This window comes from Oryx dammah, unplaced genomic scaffold (genome assembly GCF_014754425.2).
Source record: "Oryx dammah isolate SB20612 unplaced genomic scaffold, SCBI_Odam_1.1 HiC_scaffold_16, whole genome shotgun sequence".
Lineage (NCBI taxonomy): Eukaryota > Metazoa > Chordata > Mammalia > Artiodactyla > Bovidae > Oryx > Oryx dammah.
This window is the reverse complement of record NW_024070200.1, coordinates 12,257,825-12,276,802: the sequence shown is the minus strand read 5'-3', so window position 1 is coordinate 12,276,802 and position 18,978 is coordinate 12,257,825. Positions and strand designations below refer to the sequence as shown.

At 45.6% G+C, this 18,978-nt stretch overlaps 1 protein-coding gene across 2 annotated transcripts in view; it reads right to left on the bottom strand.

Moving 5' to 3' along the window:
• LGMN (legumain) overlaps positions 1-18,978 on the bottom strand; it is a 38,465-nt gene that overhangs the window by 4,814 nt on the left and 14,673 nt on the right. For both annotated transcript variants that reach the window (XM_040256611.1, XM_040256612.1), the window contains exons 3-11: positions 11,749-11,846; positions 10,594-10,675; positions 9,148-9,233; positions 7,961-8,036; positions 7,291-7,353; positions 5,137-5,203; positions 4,152-4,270; positions 3,975-4,064; positions 1,721-1,921 (exon numbers count right to left, since the gene is read on the bottom strand). In XM_040256611.1, coding sequence (XP_040112545.1) covers positions 1,721-1,921; positions 3,975-4,064; positions 4,152-4,270; positions 5,137-5,203; positions 7,291-7,353; positions 7,961-8,036; positions 9,148-9,233; positions 10,594-10,675; positions 11,749-11,846 — 882 coding nt within the window. The remainder of the gene's footprint in view (positions 1-1,720; positions 1,922-3,974; positions 4,065-4,151; positions 4,271-5,136; positions 5,204-7,290; positions 7,354-7,960; positions 8,037-9,147; positions 9,234-10,593; positions 10,676-11,748; positions 11,847-18,978) is intronic.

The window sequence follows — 18,978 nt, the reverse complement described above, 5'->3', positions numbered from 1 at the left end:
ACGCAAAGCTTCTTTACAGCTAGAAACCTCCAGAAATACCTTGTCTCTTAGGGATCTTCTAGCATGGTGGGAGCAATTAAATCTAAATACCTGAAGGGCAGGTATGGCCCAGACTGAGGCGGCGGGGGTGGTGGTGGGGGGCTGCATAGAAATTGTGTCCCAAAGTAGACTGTGGTCCAATAAATGGTGCTGTGTGTTCACAGGCACCTCTGTCTGTTCTAGAAACCAGCAAATGCTTAGACAGAATGACACAAAGCAGGAGGGCATCATTTTCTTCCCGGATAATGAAAACCAGCATCACAAAGGGGCGGCTGCTTCCACATCAACCAAAACATCGAGTTCCCTGACCCTCCCATTCCCCAGCCGGGGTTTGTTCTACTCATGCCCGAACATACCCTGCCCTCTGTGTTTTAGACCAGCAGTTTTCAACTTGTCTAGGACCACGGGGGTCCCCCAGATTTCTTGGGGGCTCCATATGTCCTTCCTTTCTCAGCTATGTATCTGTGTGAGGCTACACTTTCTTTATATATTTCAACCAGAACTACAGAGCCCAACAGAGTGAATGCAGACATAGGAACGGGGACCAAGCTATCTTCTATTATGCTGGACACAAAACAGATTTGCAAAAACATGTTGTGATGCCACTCTTCTAACTCACATTCTTTTGATCTTAGAAAATAATTCTTTTTTATAGAAAGTATATTAACACAAAATGGGTTTATTATTATTTCTAAATGAGTTAATATTTTACAAATCTCAGTATTCATTTCTAAAGCAGTAAATACTGATATAACCCACATAAGCAAAAGCTCTTTGGGATCAATACTTTTAAGAGTGTATAGAGGTCTAAGAGGAAAAAATACGAGAACTGTTGTATTACACTGTGATAACAACAACAAAAGAAACCATCCTGAGGTAGCTAACTGTCAGAATCATGAGATATATGCATTTAAGACAATTTACATAGATTTTTTTTTTTTTCATTCTTAGAAAATTCAGGCCGTGTCCCAGCACATCAGTCTCTGGGCTGTGCTGATTGTGGGGTGGGGGTGGGGTAGGGGAGGGGAAACTGGGGTAATGGGCAAGGTGGGCAGAGCCGGCACAGCTGGCTTTGTTGGAAGGACAGCCAATCTCTGCCAGGCGTCTTGAGAGTACCCGCCTGGTGGTTCTACTCACACAGCTCGAACTTGAAATTCAACCAGTTCCAGACAAACTGACGAGCTACTGAAAACAAACCTAGTTATCATAAAAGATTGCTCAAGCATTTTAGGAAGAATTTGGGGCAGTGACTATGATTTCCTAAGTCAGCAGAAATTTTTTGTGGACTGGACTTTTTTTTTTTTAATATGATTAGCCACTAACTCACCAAGCAGCAAAGTGAAAATGTCTCCCAAGCAACTAGGGGTAAATAAAGAAACATCCATGTGCCTTGGCTTCTTGGCAGGAGACAGGTCTCCTCCTTTTGCTTCCTGCTTCAAAGAGGTCAAGGCCAGTTTATCAAGGAAGAATAAAGCTGGCCACTCTCCTGCTCATTTGTGTCCATTTCACAGCGAGTAAAGGAAGGTTTTGTTTCCCATATATTCCCGGGGGGTAGGAGGAGGGTGACCCCAGAGCTCTGTCACCTGGTTCCCGCCAACTTGGAAGTATGGTCAGGAGGCAGAGACAGGGCTCACGCACGCTCCGCGGCGAGGCTGGGGCCTGCAACTTCGCCGCCACTCACCTCCAGAAGCCTGTCGATCTTCTGGACAAGATGCCTGGCCTCCTGCAGATCGTTGGTGCTCATCAGCTTCCTTTTCAGGATGGAGAGCGGCACCTCGGGGCTTGGAGTGAGATCAAGGCGACTGACGGGGGGCAGCGAGATGGGAGAGCTAGCTTTGTGTTTCAGACCCTGAAACTGCATCAGCTTCATGGCGGAGATGGACTGGGGAGGGAGAGAGAGTCGGTTTGAGTGGGAGGAGCAGAGGTGCCAAACGTACCCCGGGTCCTGGAGTCCACAGTTCGCCCAACATGGTTTTGGGACCATGGGAGGGTCACAGTCACAGCCTGAAAGCATGAGTTCAGTCCTCAGCAGTGGGCGAGGCGATGCATTTGAGCACCTGAAATTCACCGATGTTGAACTTCGAAGACGCCTGGCACCCTTTGCAGCAGAACTGCCGCAGTTCCGCCCAGCTTGGACCAGAGTCATTTCAGCCACAGGTGACGCTGGGTGGTGTCACCACCACCCCTATGCTCACCCGCCTGCCCCTAGTGACAGAAGGAAGGAAGGACAATGCATAGCACCTGGCGCGTTAGAGCTGAGGTCTGAGTCCACTGAGATGGGAGAGCTAAAGCCACAGAGTGGGGGGCAGACTTGGCATCAGGGTCTAACCAGTGGGCCCGACTGCCTGGCTCTGCTTGCCCACAGCAGTCACTGCAGACTGGATCCCAATTAAGAGGAAAAGAAATGCTGCAAGTGATCATGTTCCTAAACCAAGCAACACTAATCACTAATTACCAAAACACTAACTTAGAAACAGTTCTAAAACAAAAAATAAAATACATGTGTGCGTGCTAAGATGCTTCAGTTGTATCTGACTCTTTGCAAGCCCCTGGACTATAGCCTGCCAGGCTCCTCTGTCAGTGGGATTCTCCAGGCAAGGATACTGGAGTGGGTTGCCATGCCCTCCTCCAGGGGATCGTCCCAACTCAGGGATCCAACCCAAGTCTCTTTTGTCTGCTGCATTGGCAGGTGGGTTCTTTACCACTAGCACCACCCAACACAGGCATACATATATAGAAATATAATGCTTAGAAAAGATCCTTCAGGGGACCTCCATGGTGGTCTAATGGTTAAGACTTCACACTCCCAATGCAGGGGGAATGGGTTCAATTCCTGGTCAGGGAACCAAGATCCTGCATGCCAAGTGGCACACCCAAAAAATCAAAATCCTTCATACCTCCTCAACCAAGAGCAGACATGGCCAATGCTAAGGAAATGACAGAGAGCAGAAAGCCCAGGGCAGAAGAGCTGCTGCCGGTAACTTCCCCTCCCTCCAATCCCCCAACGAAGCCAGGGTGGTGCCATCTTTGACCCTGCCTCCCCCAAGTCACCCCTCCCTGGCTTCTCTCCACTCCTCCCCTCCACTACCCACCTCTCAAAAGCCTGACCAGGCCCACAGCCTCCTGAGTGCATGTCTCATGGCCTGTGACTGGCTCCAGGACCCTCCCATCCACACGCTGCCCAAGAAGTACTAAAGGTAATAGCTGGACTGACTGGCTCACCAGTTCTTCTAGAAGGTCAATGCTCATGTGGAAGGAATTCTGCTGGTGAACTCTCAGATGGTGGCAGGCCACTGGAGTAGGGCAACTGGCCATACAGACTACTGGGAGCACCCCCCACCCCCACCCCCTCCTCTGCACATCCCAAGGGCTGGCCCCACAAGTGGTACTTGAGGCCCAAGCCTTCAGCAGCCACCTAATGTGACCTCTGCCAGGACAGCAGTGATGGACTTACTATTTGACCACCGAGGTCCTTTCATAGCTGGAGGGGATAAACGCCTCTAATTTAGAGCCTACGGGTCAAGATAACACCCTGCAAGTGCAGGAAGGCTGGACACATCCAGGGTTCCAGGGGGCAGAGCCACAACACTTGCAGGACGAGCTTATTCGCTAACCTCTCACCAGGCGCTAGGTCTGTGTGTAGTGTTAGGGATGTGCCGCCAACTTTTGGCTCCCAATCACCTTGCGCGCTAGGGCTCTGACCAAAGAGGAGACGGAGACCCGGGGAGAACAGGGAGGTGGCCCAAAGCCGCAGAACTTTGTGAGTGTGAACCTGAGTCTGATTCCAAAGCCTGGGCAGACTCTCCAGGACAGTGTGGCCGTGAGAGACAGAGCCAGTCCTGCCTCAACCATTCCTCACCCGCCTGGATCCCGGTTCTCTTCGCCGAGTCAGCCTAAGACTGAGGTGTCGTCAGGCCTGCGAGGCCCCTACTCACCTTGTTCCCATACTGCATGACGTGGCTGGTGTTGGTGTGGGATTTCACCACCTGGTACTGCTTGTGGAGGGTCTCTTTGGTCAAATCCTCCTGCAAAAATGAAAACGTTTCAAGCCCTCTGACCATCGCAGCTGACAGCTAAGCCTCCACTGAGCAGCTGGCCCCCTGACGGCTCACCATGTCTGAATCTTCCATCCAGTTGACGCTGTACCAGTCCCCCAGGAACGTGGACCGCTCGTCATCATAGTAACAGGCGAAGGAAAACTCCGTGGGGCTGGCAGCCGTAGTTGCATAAACTGCAAGGAATTAAAGACATCTTTCAGTCATGTTTTATCCTCAGCTGTCTGAGGATTCCCCTGGAAGCTTGAGTTCCTCCTCCTTTCCTGGTGCAATCAAAGCACGTCCCCTGTGATCAACTCAAGGAGAACAGGGAGACCCCCCTACATCCAGCCCTGTTCACTCAGTTACAGTAACTCGTCTAAAATGAAAGGTGGAAGAAAGAGAAGCCAAATGATAGACACTTGCTACAATGAGCAACCAGGCATGCTTAATGGGACATCAAGCTGCTTTGGAAAAGTGCTAAAAGATCAGAATAGCTAAGTCTCAAAGGATATGGACCTCATTTCATTTCCAGAGAAAAAGAACTTTACTAATGTTAGAGAAACATTTAGATTGACTGAATCTATGAGCTACCACTTACTATCTAGCTACCATGGACTCAGAGCTATGCTGGATAAATGTCATCACTTAAAATGTAACTCTCCAAAAAAAAAAAAAGTGTAACTCTCCCAACAGACAGTCTTTATCCCCATTTTACAGATGGGGATAACTGAGAGTAAAAGAGGATAAGTCATCTGTCCAAGATTAGATAGCCAGCAAACAACACACTGCAAAGGACAGAGGCCAGTCCAGACACTATAATTTTGGACTTAGGCAGCCCTACTAGACCCTGGCAACACCCCCTGACCACTAATCCTCCAGAAGTAGAAGCCCAGAGCTGCCCACAGGTATCCCCCTACTTCTAGGCACAAGACTGCCCTAGGCCCCTGCTTCTGTAAGACACTTGGTTCTTCCCATAGGCAGAATCAGCAAATGTCCATTTTCACTGCAGAGCACGGTGCTCACCCAGCCCAGCTCAGAGGTCAGTGTGCCCAGCACCTACCATTGATGTCGGGTGGCAGGTGGTCCATCATGGACCCAGACTCACAGGCTTCAATGTAGAACACCATCTAGGAGGCAAATGAGACAAGTGAACTCCCCCTGACCAGGCACAGACCTCTCACCAAGGCCACTTTGGCTCTGCCCACTCTCTTGACCCATTTCTCAAGAGACTTTCACTCTGGGGAGACACCTGTGCTGTACGTCTGACACTGTTTCCACTGTTTCCCCATCTATTTCCCATGAAGTGATGTGACCGGATGCCATGATCTTCGTTTTCTGAATGTTGAGCTTTAAGCCAACTTTTTCACTCTCCTCTTCCACTTTCATCAAGAGGCTTTTTAGTTCCTCTTCACTTTCTGCCATAAGGGTGGTGTCATCTGCATATCTGAGGTTATTGATATTTCTCCTGGCAATACTGCAGATGGTGACTGCAGCCATGAAATTAAGATGCTTACTCCTTGGAAGAAAAGTTATGATCTACCTAGATAGCATATTCAAAAGCAGAGACATTACTTTACTGACTAAGGTCCATCTAGTCAAGGCTATGGTTTTTCCTGTGGTCATGTATGGATGTGAGAGTTGGACTGTGAAGAAGGCTGAGTGCCGAAGAATTGATGCTTTTGAACTGTGATGTTGGAGAAGACTCTTTAGAGTCCCTTGGACTGCAAAGAGATCCAACCAGTCCATTCTGAAGGAGATCAGCCCTGGGACTTCTTTGGAAGGAATGATGCTAAAGCTGAAACTCCAGTACTTTGGCCACCTCAAGCGAAGAGTTGACTCATTGGAAAAGACTGTGATGCTGGGAGGGATTGGGGGCAGGAGGAGAAGGGGACGACAGAGGATGAGATGGCTGGATGGCATCACTGGCTCGATGGGCATGAATCTGAGTCAACTCTGGGAGTTGGTGATGGACAGGGAGGCCTGGCGTGCTGCAATTCATGGGGTCGCAAAGAGTCAGACAGGACTGAGCGACTGAACTGAACTGAACTGTGCTGTAAGAAGCTGCTGCCAGAGGCTATGGATGCTGCTGTCATACAAACCAGAAGGACTTAAGTTTGGTATGGCTAGTAGCAGCAGTAGTGGTTGCACAGTCCTGTCTGACTCTCTGCAACCCCACAGACTATAGCCCACCAGGCTCCTCTGTCCATAGAATTCTCTAAGCAAGAATACTGGAGTGGGTTGCCATTCCCTTCTCCAGAGGATCTTCCCAACCCAGGGATGGAACCCAGGTATCCTGCACTGCAGGCAGATTCTCTATCATCTGAGCTACAGGGAAGATCCTTGTGTGTGGCTATAAAATAAGATGATCTATCCGTTGAAATAATGAAGGAAAAAATGGAGCCATACATGATGCTAAGGAAAACTGATTTTCCATCCAATGCCGTGTACAATTTTCAGGAGCAAAACACGTTAGTCACACAAACATGCCAGAGCCATGCAGATTCCATACAGGGTGCAAAAGGGGCTAGAGAGGGCCAAAGGGAGAATAAGCTGGTATTTTCCTCTCCAACTGCCCCAGACTGGTGACAATCCTAGAAAGAGCAATCTCCAAAGTGTGGTCCCTGGGCTAGGAGCATTGTTGGAAAAGCAGACCCTCAGCTAGCCTTCCCCCCAAGAAACACTGAGCCAAATGCTGGGGGTGGGGTCCATACTGTGTTTTTTGTTTTTTTAACTCATTTATATTTTTGACTGCACTAGGTCTTTGTTGCTGTGTGCAGGCTTTCTCTAGTTAAAGTGGGAGGGCTTCTTCTCTTGTTGTAACGCCTGGGCTCTAGAGCGCAGGGCGGCAGTTGTGGCACACACACTTAGTTGCTCCCAGGCACATGGGATTGTCCTGGACCAGGGATCCAACCCATGTCCCGGCAGTGGCAGGCAGATTCTCAACCACTGGACCACTAGCAAAGTCCCCACACTGTATTTTAACAAGATTGCCAGTGATTCTGACCTAACAGCTGAAGCTTTAAGAATCACAAAAAGGTTATTCCTGGGAGACCAGAGGTCAAGATTGACACAAAGGACACCTTCCCCCCCCACCCCCACCCCCCAAAAAACACACCCAATCCAGAGTTAGAAAGCCCATTACAGCACCACGGGCTCTGCTTCCACTGCCTCCCTCACATCCCTTCCCCAAGGCCGCCCCAAGCACTGACATTACCTTTTGGTACCTCTTGTGTTTGTACATGTAACGGATGGTCTTATTCAGGTCCTCTACATGAAGCTGAAAGGTAAGAATACGGACACTCAGACCAAACACATCAAGAGAAACCATGTGCTAGATAACCCACTAATCAAGCCCTAGTGATACCTTATAAATTCTTATTTAGAAGTCCTTAGAGATAATCATGGTGCACAGCATCATCCCAGAGTGTCGTCAAGGGCTTTGTTTACATGCAGAGGTACTTCCTTATCACTTTGTCCGGAGCACTCAGGGGCTGTGTTCTACGACTGGGTCTCGTGCAGGCACCCAAGTTCAGGGACAGCGACTGATACTGTGATGTCAGCAGACACACAGGGAAAACTTGCCAGAAGAGATGCCTCTGGATAGATTTCAAGCTGCTAAATGCAGCCCCACACTCACCAGCTGCACACAAACCACCCCGTAGAACATTAGAGACACACATCACAGGTGTACTGCCAACACCAAGGTTTTGTTTCCCATTCTCCCTGCTTGCCTTTTTTTTTTTTTTTTTTTGGCTACCCTTCTCAGCTTGTAGGATCTTATTTCCCTGACCAGGGACTGAACCCGGGCCCTTGGCAGTGAGAGTGCAGAGGTAGAACCTCTGGGAGTACCCCATGGCTTGTTTCTAAAACATTAAGAAACTCACTTCTTCGTTAGGAAACGCCAGTATTCCAGTGGCTCCATGATCCGTGAAGTAAACGAACACGTGGTCCCTGGGGCCACTGCCAAGAGACACACAGACGAGCATGAGAGTCGAAGTGGGCCATTTCCTATTTCTGTCTCCGTGTCTCTGAAAAGTCACCCCAATCAAAAAACTTAAGGAGAAGCCTGAGGATTACAGTCTCTCAACCAGGTAGGAGGAGGAGCACAAGAGACCGCTGTCTGGCTTGTTCCCTTTGATCCCACTGAGTACTACTCTGAACCAAGAGGCATATCCCAGAGCCTGGAAGGCCAGGACTCAGCAGACAGCCCAGGGTGATCAGGTGAGTGGGGGCCTGTAGCCACTGGGCCTCACCCCAGGCAGCCACACTCTCCTACTAGATATCCCCAAAATGAGTAAGGGAGCCAGGACCTGCCACCAAAAGTGGTCCTGCAATTCCGACTGCCCTCCAGGGCCCTCAGCCTGCACACAGCCTGGGACGCCACTGGCGCTCCCTCACTTGAGGGCCCTGTTCCAAGATGGCAGAGATGTAACAACTCACTGGGAAACAACCTGGTTCATCCCGCTCAGACATCCCTCTCTGCTCTAACTCACACGAGCTACCCATGTCCAGGTCTCCCCTCAGATACGAGGGGAGCAGCACTAGCTGCCTAGTATCTGAGACTCTGAGGCCATGCTCCTGAGCTCCCTGACATTACGTCAAAATGCTCCATAAAGAGATGCTACACGAGACATCCCTCACCCACGGAGAGTAGGGCAAGCACCGGGGTGAGTTTTCTCCAACATGGAGGTTTATCAATGTCCGCTTCCCACTGGGCTGACCTGCCATCAGAGCACAAGGTCGGGGGGAGGCTGGGTGGAGGTCCTTCAACCTGACTGGCCGCAGAGCTTCACACTGGTCTCAGGGTGTTTCGATAGACTAGTAGCAGGTTTAAGCGATGGGGAACATTTCATTAAGAGAAACAAGGGACCCTGGATCATAGGGTTAATTTGTTACAGAAATGGCTGCCGAAAGAAGCCACAGGTTCTGTGCAGGCTGTCAGGACAAAGGTCCCCACGCTGCAATCTCTCACCAGTAAACAGGCCGGAAGCAAGAACAAGGCCTGTATGAATTCTCGATTCTGGAGTACCAGGTCATTCAGAAAACAGGGTCAGCCATAAACAGACGTTACCTCTTTAAGACCTTTCCAGATCCTATGCCCTTCACTGCTTCTGCATCACCTCTCAACACAGCAAGGAAATTCTTCGGGGTGACATCCTACGAAAAATTGGGAGTTGAAATCAGATGCAGCAGACACTTCAAATCAGTGCGGGTGCCGAGTCTGTAGCAGAGGGCCTAGGCCATGACCACACACCTCCAAGGCTTAAGGATGAAGGGCAAATACTCTGCCACCAAGAAAGACCCAAAGCAAGGTCAGTGTTCCTGGCACATGTGCATGACCTTGTCTCAAGCATTGTCTTGCCTTTGGCTGATGCCATTCAGCAAGCCTGCCATTCCTTCTTGATCATTATGAAGTCCAGGAGGAAAAACCCAAAGATGTTGGTAGGGAGGGACAAACAGCAGAGGAAGAGCATGTGGCCTCAGAGAAACAACAAAGATGGAGACGGAAACTTCAGTGCCGACCTTTGCAACTGGCTTGCCTCCTCAAAGGCTGAATCCCAAAAACACCCCTTAAAGGCAACTTTGTAAAATGATATCTGATTATTAAAAAAAAATTACAGAAAAGCACAGAGGAAAGAATATAAATCACCAGAAATTCCACCACCTAAATTTTGGACATTTCCTTAAATAAGTCTATGGAAACAATTTCATAAAAATGGGATCAGCTATCTTATATGAATGATGTATCTGATTTAATTGTTCTTGAATTTAAAAGAGAAAAATAAAACTGGAAGAACTGCCAAATTTCACAGAAATGTTTCTCTCTCACAAGGAATATTAGTTCCTAAAATATTCCACTGAAATTAAGAAAAAGAGGGTATGAAATCCAGGAGGCTAATGAAATTATAGTGTTTTTAAAAATGTACCAATGTACTGAGTTGGCCAAAAAGTTGTTCAGTTAAGGAATATATTGTTTAATAAAGTTCATTGTGAAAATGAAAAATGTCTTTTATTTTTATTTAAACCGAACAAACTTTTTGGCCAACCCAAAATATACCCTCAATCATTTGGGAAGGATACAATTCTTTGGAAGTGATATACTATTATAATAATGGGGGGAAACTATCTCAGCAAAATCCAAAGATACTACTTTGCACCAGGGCTGGCATTTGAGAAAGCTGATTTTCAGAAAAGGACACAAATAATTTATAATCAGATTAATGGCAGTATCTTAAGAAAATCAGGTATTATAGAAAGAAAACTATTGAGATTTAAAGTATAATAAAACTAGAAATAAAAGATTGGTAGACTACCACTAACACTTTTTTTCTTTTCTCTCTGCTTTCTTTCAAAATTCACAGAAATTATGCCTCAGGCACAAATCTCAATCTAAACACAAAACGTTGGCCAGAAATCCGTCTAATGAGGTCCTGATTCCAGAAGAACAAGAAAGAGGGGGAAATCATCACTGAAACGAAGCAGACCCTGCCGGCTCTGACCCCGCGCTCTGCCTCACCTCGCCCGTGTAGTCCTTCGGCACCCCGTGGTACACGTCTGAGCCGTTGGGCCTGTTGATCACAATTCCCGGGGTGGGATTCCTGAAAATCAAAGGATGCAATGAAGCACACGATTCTATATATCTCTGAAATCTGCATCTTCATACATATGTTCCAGTTATGCATAAAAAGACTAAACAGTCATGACTGTCACAGACACTTCTCATCACCCACCCAGGTCCCCAACATGTGGTTTTAGTAGCCCGAGGGTCTTGGGATCCCACAAGTCCTGGCCGGAGCAGTGAAGGGCTGAGCTCTGCAAACTGAGGACACCTGCTGGACACCAGCTTGCATCTTGGAGGGGAGATCTCATCAAGAGATCTCTCAGAGAAAAACTACTTTCAGAGAGAGAACAGAAAACAAGGCTTTGATGCAAGAGCTTAGGCATTAAAGCTCAGAATGGGTTAAGAACAATCATGTGATCATCGGAAAGGCCACAGTTAGGAACTGAGGAGCTGCGAGACTAGAACAGGTTAGAGTCAGACCTGTACCTGCTGCTGCTTTTTTTTTTTTTGGCGGGAGGAGGAAAGGGTGAGCCACTTGGCATGTGGGATCTAGCTCTCTGACCAGGGACTGAGCCCGCTGCACAGAAGCTCGGAGTGTTAACCAATGCACCACCAGGGAAGTCCCCCATACCTGCAGTTTCTGATCTCAAGAAATCAGATAAGCAGGCATGAGAGAATGGTCTGGAAAATTAAAGTCAGCAATTTTTTAAAAAAGGAAATAGGTATAGAAAGAAGGGTGGGAGGATCTAAGCTACAAAGGAGTCTCTTGTGTACAGGCCTCCAAGGCGCCCTGGCACAGAGCTCAGGGCCAAGCACCGCAGAACCTAGTAATGAGTTAGTTCTCTAAGCCGAGAGGGAACCCATGCTTTAAAGCCTTGCAAAGCCCGAGCCTCAGCACCTTCACTACCATTTGCTATGTCCCTGTCATTGCTGGGTTCTACCAAGTTATGGTCAAAGCTCTACATGAAGCTGGTGGGTGGAATTTCAGCTGGGACTCAGCTTACATTCTAATGTTAGGCTGCCCAACCAAGAAATTCCTGAGAATCCATGTGTATTTCTTAAAATGCTCTAAAGTTCCTCACCATCAAGTTCAAAGCCCTCCATACTCACTGTTGGGAGTTGGCGATGTCATCATACATCATCACGATGACCTGCTCATCAGGGACCCCGTTTCGGTGAACGATCTGATAGGCGTGGCACGCATCTGCCTGAGAGAAGGGGTTTTGTCAAGTGTTAGATTTTGCCCAGAAGAAGCCAATTTGAGCGTTTTCACGAGCAGTGTGTTCTTTCTCATGGAAGACGTGCTGTGTCCCACTCCCTATTGGTCAGGTCTTTAAATCAGTTTAAAACACATTCATTTATCTTTTTCAGTTCAATTTTTTAAAATCCACCCTTCACCATGAAACTCTCATCAGGCAGTTAGTGTAAAATGTGGACTACTCTCTCACACACACACACACAACTACCACCACCACCCACCACCACCACATCTACAGGAAACAAGGGCTTTTGAAAGTCCTGAATAAGTTATTTTCATTTTCCACACCATAGAAAAGTCTCCTGAAAGCACTGATTTAGGGCTAAAGAACAGAATGACAGAATGATGAACCAACAGATTAAAAGCTTAGCGGTTAGTTCTGTATCACACAGGATTCTTCTGGTTCCAGTAACCTTAACCACCACAGTCGCTGTTCAGAGAACTGAGTGAAAAACTCAAAAATTCAGCTCCGGAACTAAAATGAGGAATGTGTTCTTTAGTTTAAAAAAAATAACAAGGGTGACCATAGTAAAGGTCAAAGAAAAACTTTGCTAATGAGATTCCTTGTCCATAAAAAGGCCAAGACAATTTTTGCTTCCTTTTTCAGATGATACAGACTACACTCCGTGACATGTAAATCATTTGAGGACAAAAGGGGAAAATGTTACCTAACGTTCTGCTTTTATTTAATTATGTCTTTCCTAGGGCAGAGTATAAAAGAAATGCCATGCCCAGTTACTTGCCTCTCTAAAGAAGAGGGCTTCAGAAACTGGATGTCCACAGATCACGTTCTAAACAGCTCTTAGCAGAGCAACTGAAATAAAGCTCACACACCACCAAACCCAGCATTCTGCCTGTACATGTCAAAAACTTTATAGCAAAAATAGGTGCTCAAAATACAGTTGCTAAATGTTGTGTGGGTGAGTCCAAGACCTGGCATTCAAGAGCTATTAGATGAATATGAATATGAATTAGATGAATATTAGATGAATAACAGAATATGAAAACTCATACATTTAAGGACTTTGTTCTACTTGCCAGGTACTATGCTCAGACTTTCTATGTACCATCTCATTTAATTCTCATCACACCCCCCCCTGTGATAGTGATTCCAATTTCACAGTGAGGTCATCAAAGCTGAGGGAGGGGAGGTGACCTGTCCAAGTCACACGGCTCAAAGTGAAAGATCCCAGGCATTCTGACTCCAGAACCTGATCTTGCTTTCAGAAAATACAGAAAAATAAACTGTCCAATGTTCATATAATGGGAGTACCATAAAGATCACACAACTGGAATACCTAAAAATGAATGAAATACAACCTATGCTTCAAGATACATGAATCTCAGGAACATAACGAGAAAAAGAACAAATGATAGAAAAAAAAATATTCACTATGATTACATTCATATAAAGGTCAAAACAGGCTAAAGTAAACATTATGTTGTTTAGTTAAATACACAGATGGAAAACTCTAAAGTGAAGCAAAACAAATCTAAGGAACTTGCCCTCTGGGAGGGTCAAGATTGGATCAGACAGGGAACAAGATACTAGTAATTTTCTTTTTCTTCAGTCAGGCACTGAGAGAGTCAATCCCTAGGCAGGTTGATAAGAAGTCTGGGGGTCTCCAAGGAGAGAGGGGTCTGGAATTCTCAAGGAGGAGAAAAGGACAAACATTTTTTTCCCTCTACATTCCTTAGTCTTAGTCACATAAAATGGTTTTTTTAATACACAACAAACAACTTAGTTTAAACTCTGTGCTAAGGATTATATAACAACAATGCATACTGCTTGAGGACAACTTCTCCTTCCTAAAAGCCTTCTGGCTAATCCTGTTATCAGGATTCAGACGTAAATTGAAGAAAGTAGGGAAAACGACTAGACCATTCAGTTCAGTTCAGTTCAGTTGCTCAGTTGTGTCCGACTCTTTGCAACCCCATGAATCGCAGCACGCCAGGCCTCCCTGTCCATCACCATCTCCTGGAGTTCACTCAGACTCACGTCCATCGAGTCCGTGATGCCATCCAGCCATCTCATCCTCGGTCGTCCCCTTCGCCTCTTGCCTCCAATCTCTCTCAGCATCACAATCTTTTCCAATGAGTCAATTCTTCGCACAAGGTGTCCAAAGTACTGGAGCTTCAGCTTTAGCATCATTCCTTCCAAAGAAATCCCAGGGTTGATCTCCTTCAGAATGGACTGGTTGGATCTCCTTGCAGTCCAAGGGACCCTCAAGAGTCTTCTCCAACACCACAGTTCAAACGCATCAATTCTTCGGCGCTCAGCCTTCTTCACAGTCCAACTCTCACATCCATACATGACCACAGGAAAAACCATAGCCTTGACTAGACGGACCTTAGTCGGCAAAGTAATGTCTCTGCTTTTGAATATACTATCTAGGTTGGTCATAACTTTTCTTCCAAGGAGTAAGCGTCTTTTAATTTCATGGCTGCAGTCACCATCTGCAGTGATTTTGGAGCCCAAAAAATGAAGTCTGACACTGTTTCTACTGTTTCCCCATCTATTTCCCATGAAGTGATGGGACCGGATGCCATGATCTTCGTTTTCTGAATGTTGAGCTTTAAGCCAACTTTTTCACTCTCCTCTTTCACTTTCATCAAGAGGCTTTTTAGCTCCTCTTCACTTTCTGCCATAAGGGTGGTATCATTGCATATCTGAGGTTATTGATATTTCTCCCGGCAATCTTGATTCCAGCTTGTGTTTCCTCCAGTCCAGCGTTCCTCATGATGTACTCTGCATATAAGTTAAATAAGCAGGGTGACAATATACAGCCTTGACATACTCCTTTTCCTATTTGGAACCAGTCTGTTGTTCTATGTCCAGTTCTAACTGTTGCTTCCTGACTGCATACAGATTTCTCAAGAGGCAGGTCAGGTGGTCTGGTATTCCCATCTCTTTCAGAATTTTCCACAGTTTATTGTGATCCACACAGTCAAAGGCTTTGGCATAGTCAATAAAGCAGAAATAGATGTTTTTCTGGAATTCTCTTGCTTTTTCCATGATCCAGCAGATGTTGGCAATTTGATCTCTGGTTCCTCTGCCTTTTCTAAAACCAGCTTGAACATCAGGGAGTTCACAGTTCACGTATTGCTGAAGTCTGGCTTGGAGAATTTTGAGCATTACTTTACTAGCATGTGAGATGAGTACAATTGTGTGGCACATTATATAGATGTTTTCTATTTCATAAGAAAAAAATCAAACCAATATTATGTCAGATTTAACCTTCTCAGTGAAACTGGAGTAAGCAGGTACACCCACCCACTTACCTCAGTGCAAACTGGCCTATTATTTATCTCTCCTGTTAGACACCAAAAAGCAGGTTCACCAAAAGACAAAACAACTTAGGAATAAACTTAACAAAAGAAGTGCAAGACTTGTAAACTGAAAATTATAAAACTGCTGAGGAAAATTAAAGATCTAAATACACAGAGAGATATCTCATGCTCATGGATCAAAAGACATACCACACTTAAATTTTTAAAAAACTAGCTCAGTCAGTAAAGAGGCTACCTGCAGTAAAGGAGACCTGGGTTCAATCCCTGGGTCGGGAAGATCCCCTAAAGAAGGAAATGGCAACCCACTCCAGTATCCTTGCCTGGAAAATCCCATGGACAGGGGAGCCTGGTGGGCTGCAGTTCATGGGGTCACAGAGTCGGGCACAACTGAGCAACTAACAACACCAATGGATAAGACTCCATACTTTCAGTGTCTGCACTGCAAGGGGCATGGGTTTGATCCCTGGTTGGGGAACTAAGGTCCCGCATGCCATGCGGTACAGACAAAAGATTTAAAAAGAAGTTAAAATACCTCTCCTCTCCCCCTCAAAAAAATTTTTTAAAAAACTGATCAGCAGGGATTTCCTCAGAAATTGACAAGATAATGCTAAAATTTGTACATAACTGCAATAGATATATATACTGAAAAAGAAGAAGAAAGCTGGAGAACTTTCACTTCCTGTTTTCAGAACTACCCTGGGAAAGGAGGATCTTATCAACAAATGGTGCTGGGAAATTCTGGATATCTACATGCAAAGAGATGATCTTAGACTCTCTTCTCATATCATATATGAAAATTAAGTCAAAATGAATCATACTTAAATGTAAGTGCTACAACAAAATTTTATAAGATAACACAGGAGAAAATCTTTGAAATCTTTAATTGTAATTGCACAGATGTCATAGATATGACACCAAAAGTGTGGTCTATAAAAGAAGAAAAAAAGGTAAACTGGACATCAACAAAATTCAAAATTTTAGTGCTTCAAAAGACATCAGTAAGAAAGTGAAAAGATAAGCAACAGAGTGAGAGCAAAATGTTTGCAAAACACATATCTGAGAGAGGATTTGTATGTAGAATATGCAGAGAACTCTTGTACCTCAATAAAACAACTGGTTCAATCAAAAACAGATAAAAGATTTATATAAACATTTCACCTAACTAGATATACTGATAAGCACATAAAAAGATGTTCACAATCATTACTTATTAGGGAAATGCAAACTCAAACCACAAGGAGCTACCACGTCACAGCAGACAGACAATAACTAGTGTAGCTGAGGATAAACCAGGAAGCTTCATCCACTGCTTGCATGAATGTAAAATGATGCAGCCATTTTGGAAAACAGCTTAAGTTTCTTTAAAAGTTAAGTATAAATTTACCCTATGACCTGGGAATTCTACTCTTAGGTATCTGCCAGGAGAAGCAAAAACATTAACCCACACCAATATCTGTACTCAAATGTTCTTAGCAGAATGCTTCAAATAGGCAAAAAAAAAAAAAAGAAACAACCCAAATATCCACTGAGTGGTGAACAGACAAAATGTGATGTAAGCATACAATGGAATGCTATTTGGCAATAAAAGGAATGAAGTGCTGACATGCGCTATACAGATAAAGTTTAAAAACATGGCCTTAAGAGAAGCCAGACACAAAAGTTCACATTGCATGGCCCCATTTATGTGATATGTTCAGAAAAGGCAAACTTACAGAATTACAAAGTATACTAGTATACTAGGGTTTGCCTCCAGCTAGGGACTTGAAATTGGCTCAAGGGATCTTACTGGGGAGATGGAAATGTGCTAAAACTGATTTATGGTGATGTTTGCACAGCTTGCTAAATGCACTGAAACATCACTGAACACTTAAAATGGGTGAATTACATACAATCTGTAAAATACACTTCAATAAGACCATATATTTTAGAAAATATATTCAGCCTATCCTGTTAGTGCTCCCCTATATTCCTGGGCTCGTCACCACCGCCCTGACAGGCAGACTCTTTTATGCCCATTTCACAGATGGGGACAGGCTCAGGAAGGGCTCAGGGCTTCCCCCACCACAGTGGTCTCAAAGCCAAGCAGAGATCCTCTCTTGGGTCCTTGGAATTACTTGATTTCTTCCCAAACTTCTCAATTCAAAAGGGCTTTTGGTTGGAGTCAAGCACTCACTAACACCCAAAAGAAATAAAAGTAAGGTTAAGCCAAGTCAAGTGAGTTGGAGACAGTGCTAAAGATTACTTGAATGACTTTTCTGGAGCATATCTTATCTCTGTGCATTTTTCCCCCTTAAAAACAGAAATGCCATAGGAGAAATGCCATGTGACAGGAAGGTATTGAGCAAGAGTTGACATAAAGGGCAGAGCCCTCTGGGCCACACTGAACAGAGACTGCTGACTCAACTCTCAGGAGTAAGGAGTTCAGATGGCATTGCTGATACATCCCGTGATTTCCTGGTGGAGGTCACTGTCCAGTCACTGATCGTGCCACCTACCTCAGGCCAACTGTAAGCTAACTAAGAGCAACCAGCCTGGGGCAAAGGCGAAATACTTGTTCTTGAAATACTTGGCATGTTCTTGAGATACTTGGCATCACTGCCAAGGGGTCCACCTTCAAGCCAGCTAGGGGCTGGGAAGAGTTCTCATGGGCTGCTCATTGAGAGGAATATGTATAGTACCCCTTCCTGGCACATGCTCTGAGCACTGCTAAGCCCTGAGTCTGGGCATTGGGCGGGGGCGAGGGGGCTGCTAGCTCAGCTGGTAAAGAATCTGCCTGTAATGTAGCAGACCCCGGTTCAATTCCTAGGTCAGGAAGATCCACTGGAAACGGGACAGGCTACCTATTCCAGTGTTCTTGGGTTTCCCAGCTAGCTCAGCTGGTAAAGAATCTGCCTGCAATGCAGGAGACCTGAGTTTGATCCCTGGGTTGGGAAGATCCCCTGGAGAAGGGAACGACTACTCACTCCAGTACTCTGGCCTGGAGAATTCCATGGACTGAGTGACTTTCACTCACAGAGCCCACCACCACCTCAGATTTTCCAGAGGAGAATCAAGAGGTTTGGAGTGAGATTACATCATTTGTTCAAACTAATATAGTAGATGCTGGAAGAACAGGAATTACACCTGGGGGGTCTATGTAAGTCCACAATAGACAGTCCCGACCGCCCTGCCCAGCATCTGGCTTGTACAAGGACAGCCCTCCTGGGCTAACTGCATTCCCCCAGTTCAGTCCTGCTCAGCTCTGCTCTCCATCTGTTTCTTTTCTTAAAATACAAAAGTGATACTTTGTAACAAGATGGATTAACTATAAAAACATAATGCCAGTGAAAGAAGCCAGACACCAAAGCGTCCACCTTGTATGATTGCATTTATGAAGTTTCTGGAAAGGGCAAGACAATAAAGACAAAAGGCAAATCCTTGGGGACGGGAGGCTGGGAGGAGTACAGGCACAGGGGAACTTTCTAGAATGATGGGCGTGTCCTAAAACTGAACTGTGGTAACACTTGCACAACTGTCTGAATTTACTAAAAATCACTGTACTATGAGATAGGTGAATTGTATGTCACGGAAACATACCTCTTCAATAAAGCTGTTTCTAAAAAGTGGTAATAACACACACCCTTAAATATATAAAGTGAAAGGTGGTTATTCAGAAGTATAATGACTGCCACTAGACCCTCTATTATCCTATCTTTTCCTCCCAACTTCAACATGTACAAGTTCTGGACTTTTCCCTCTCCTTCTCTGCCTCCTCTTGGCCCCGTGGATACTCTTAAGGAGGCTTCTGAAGC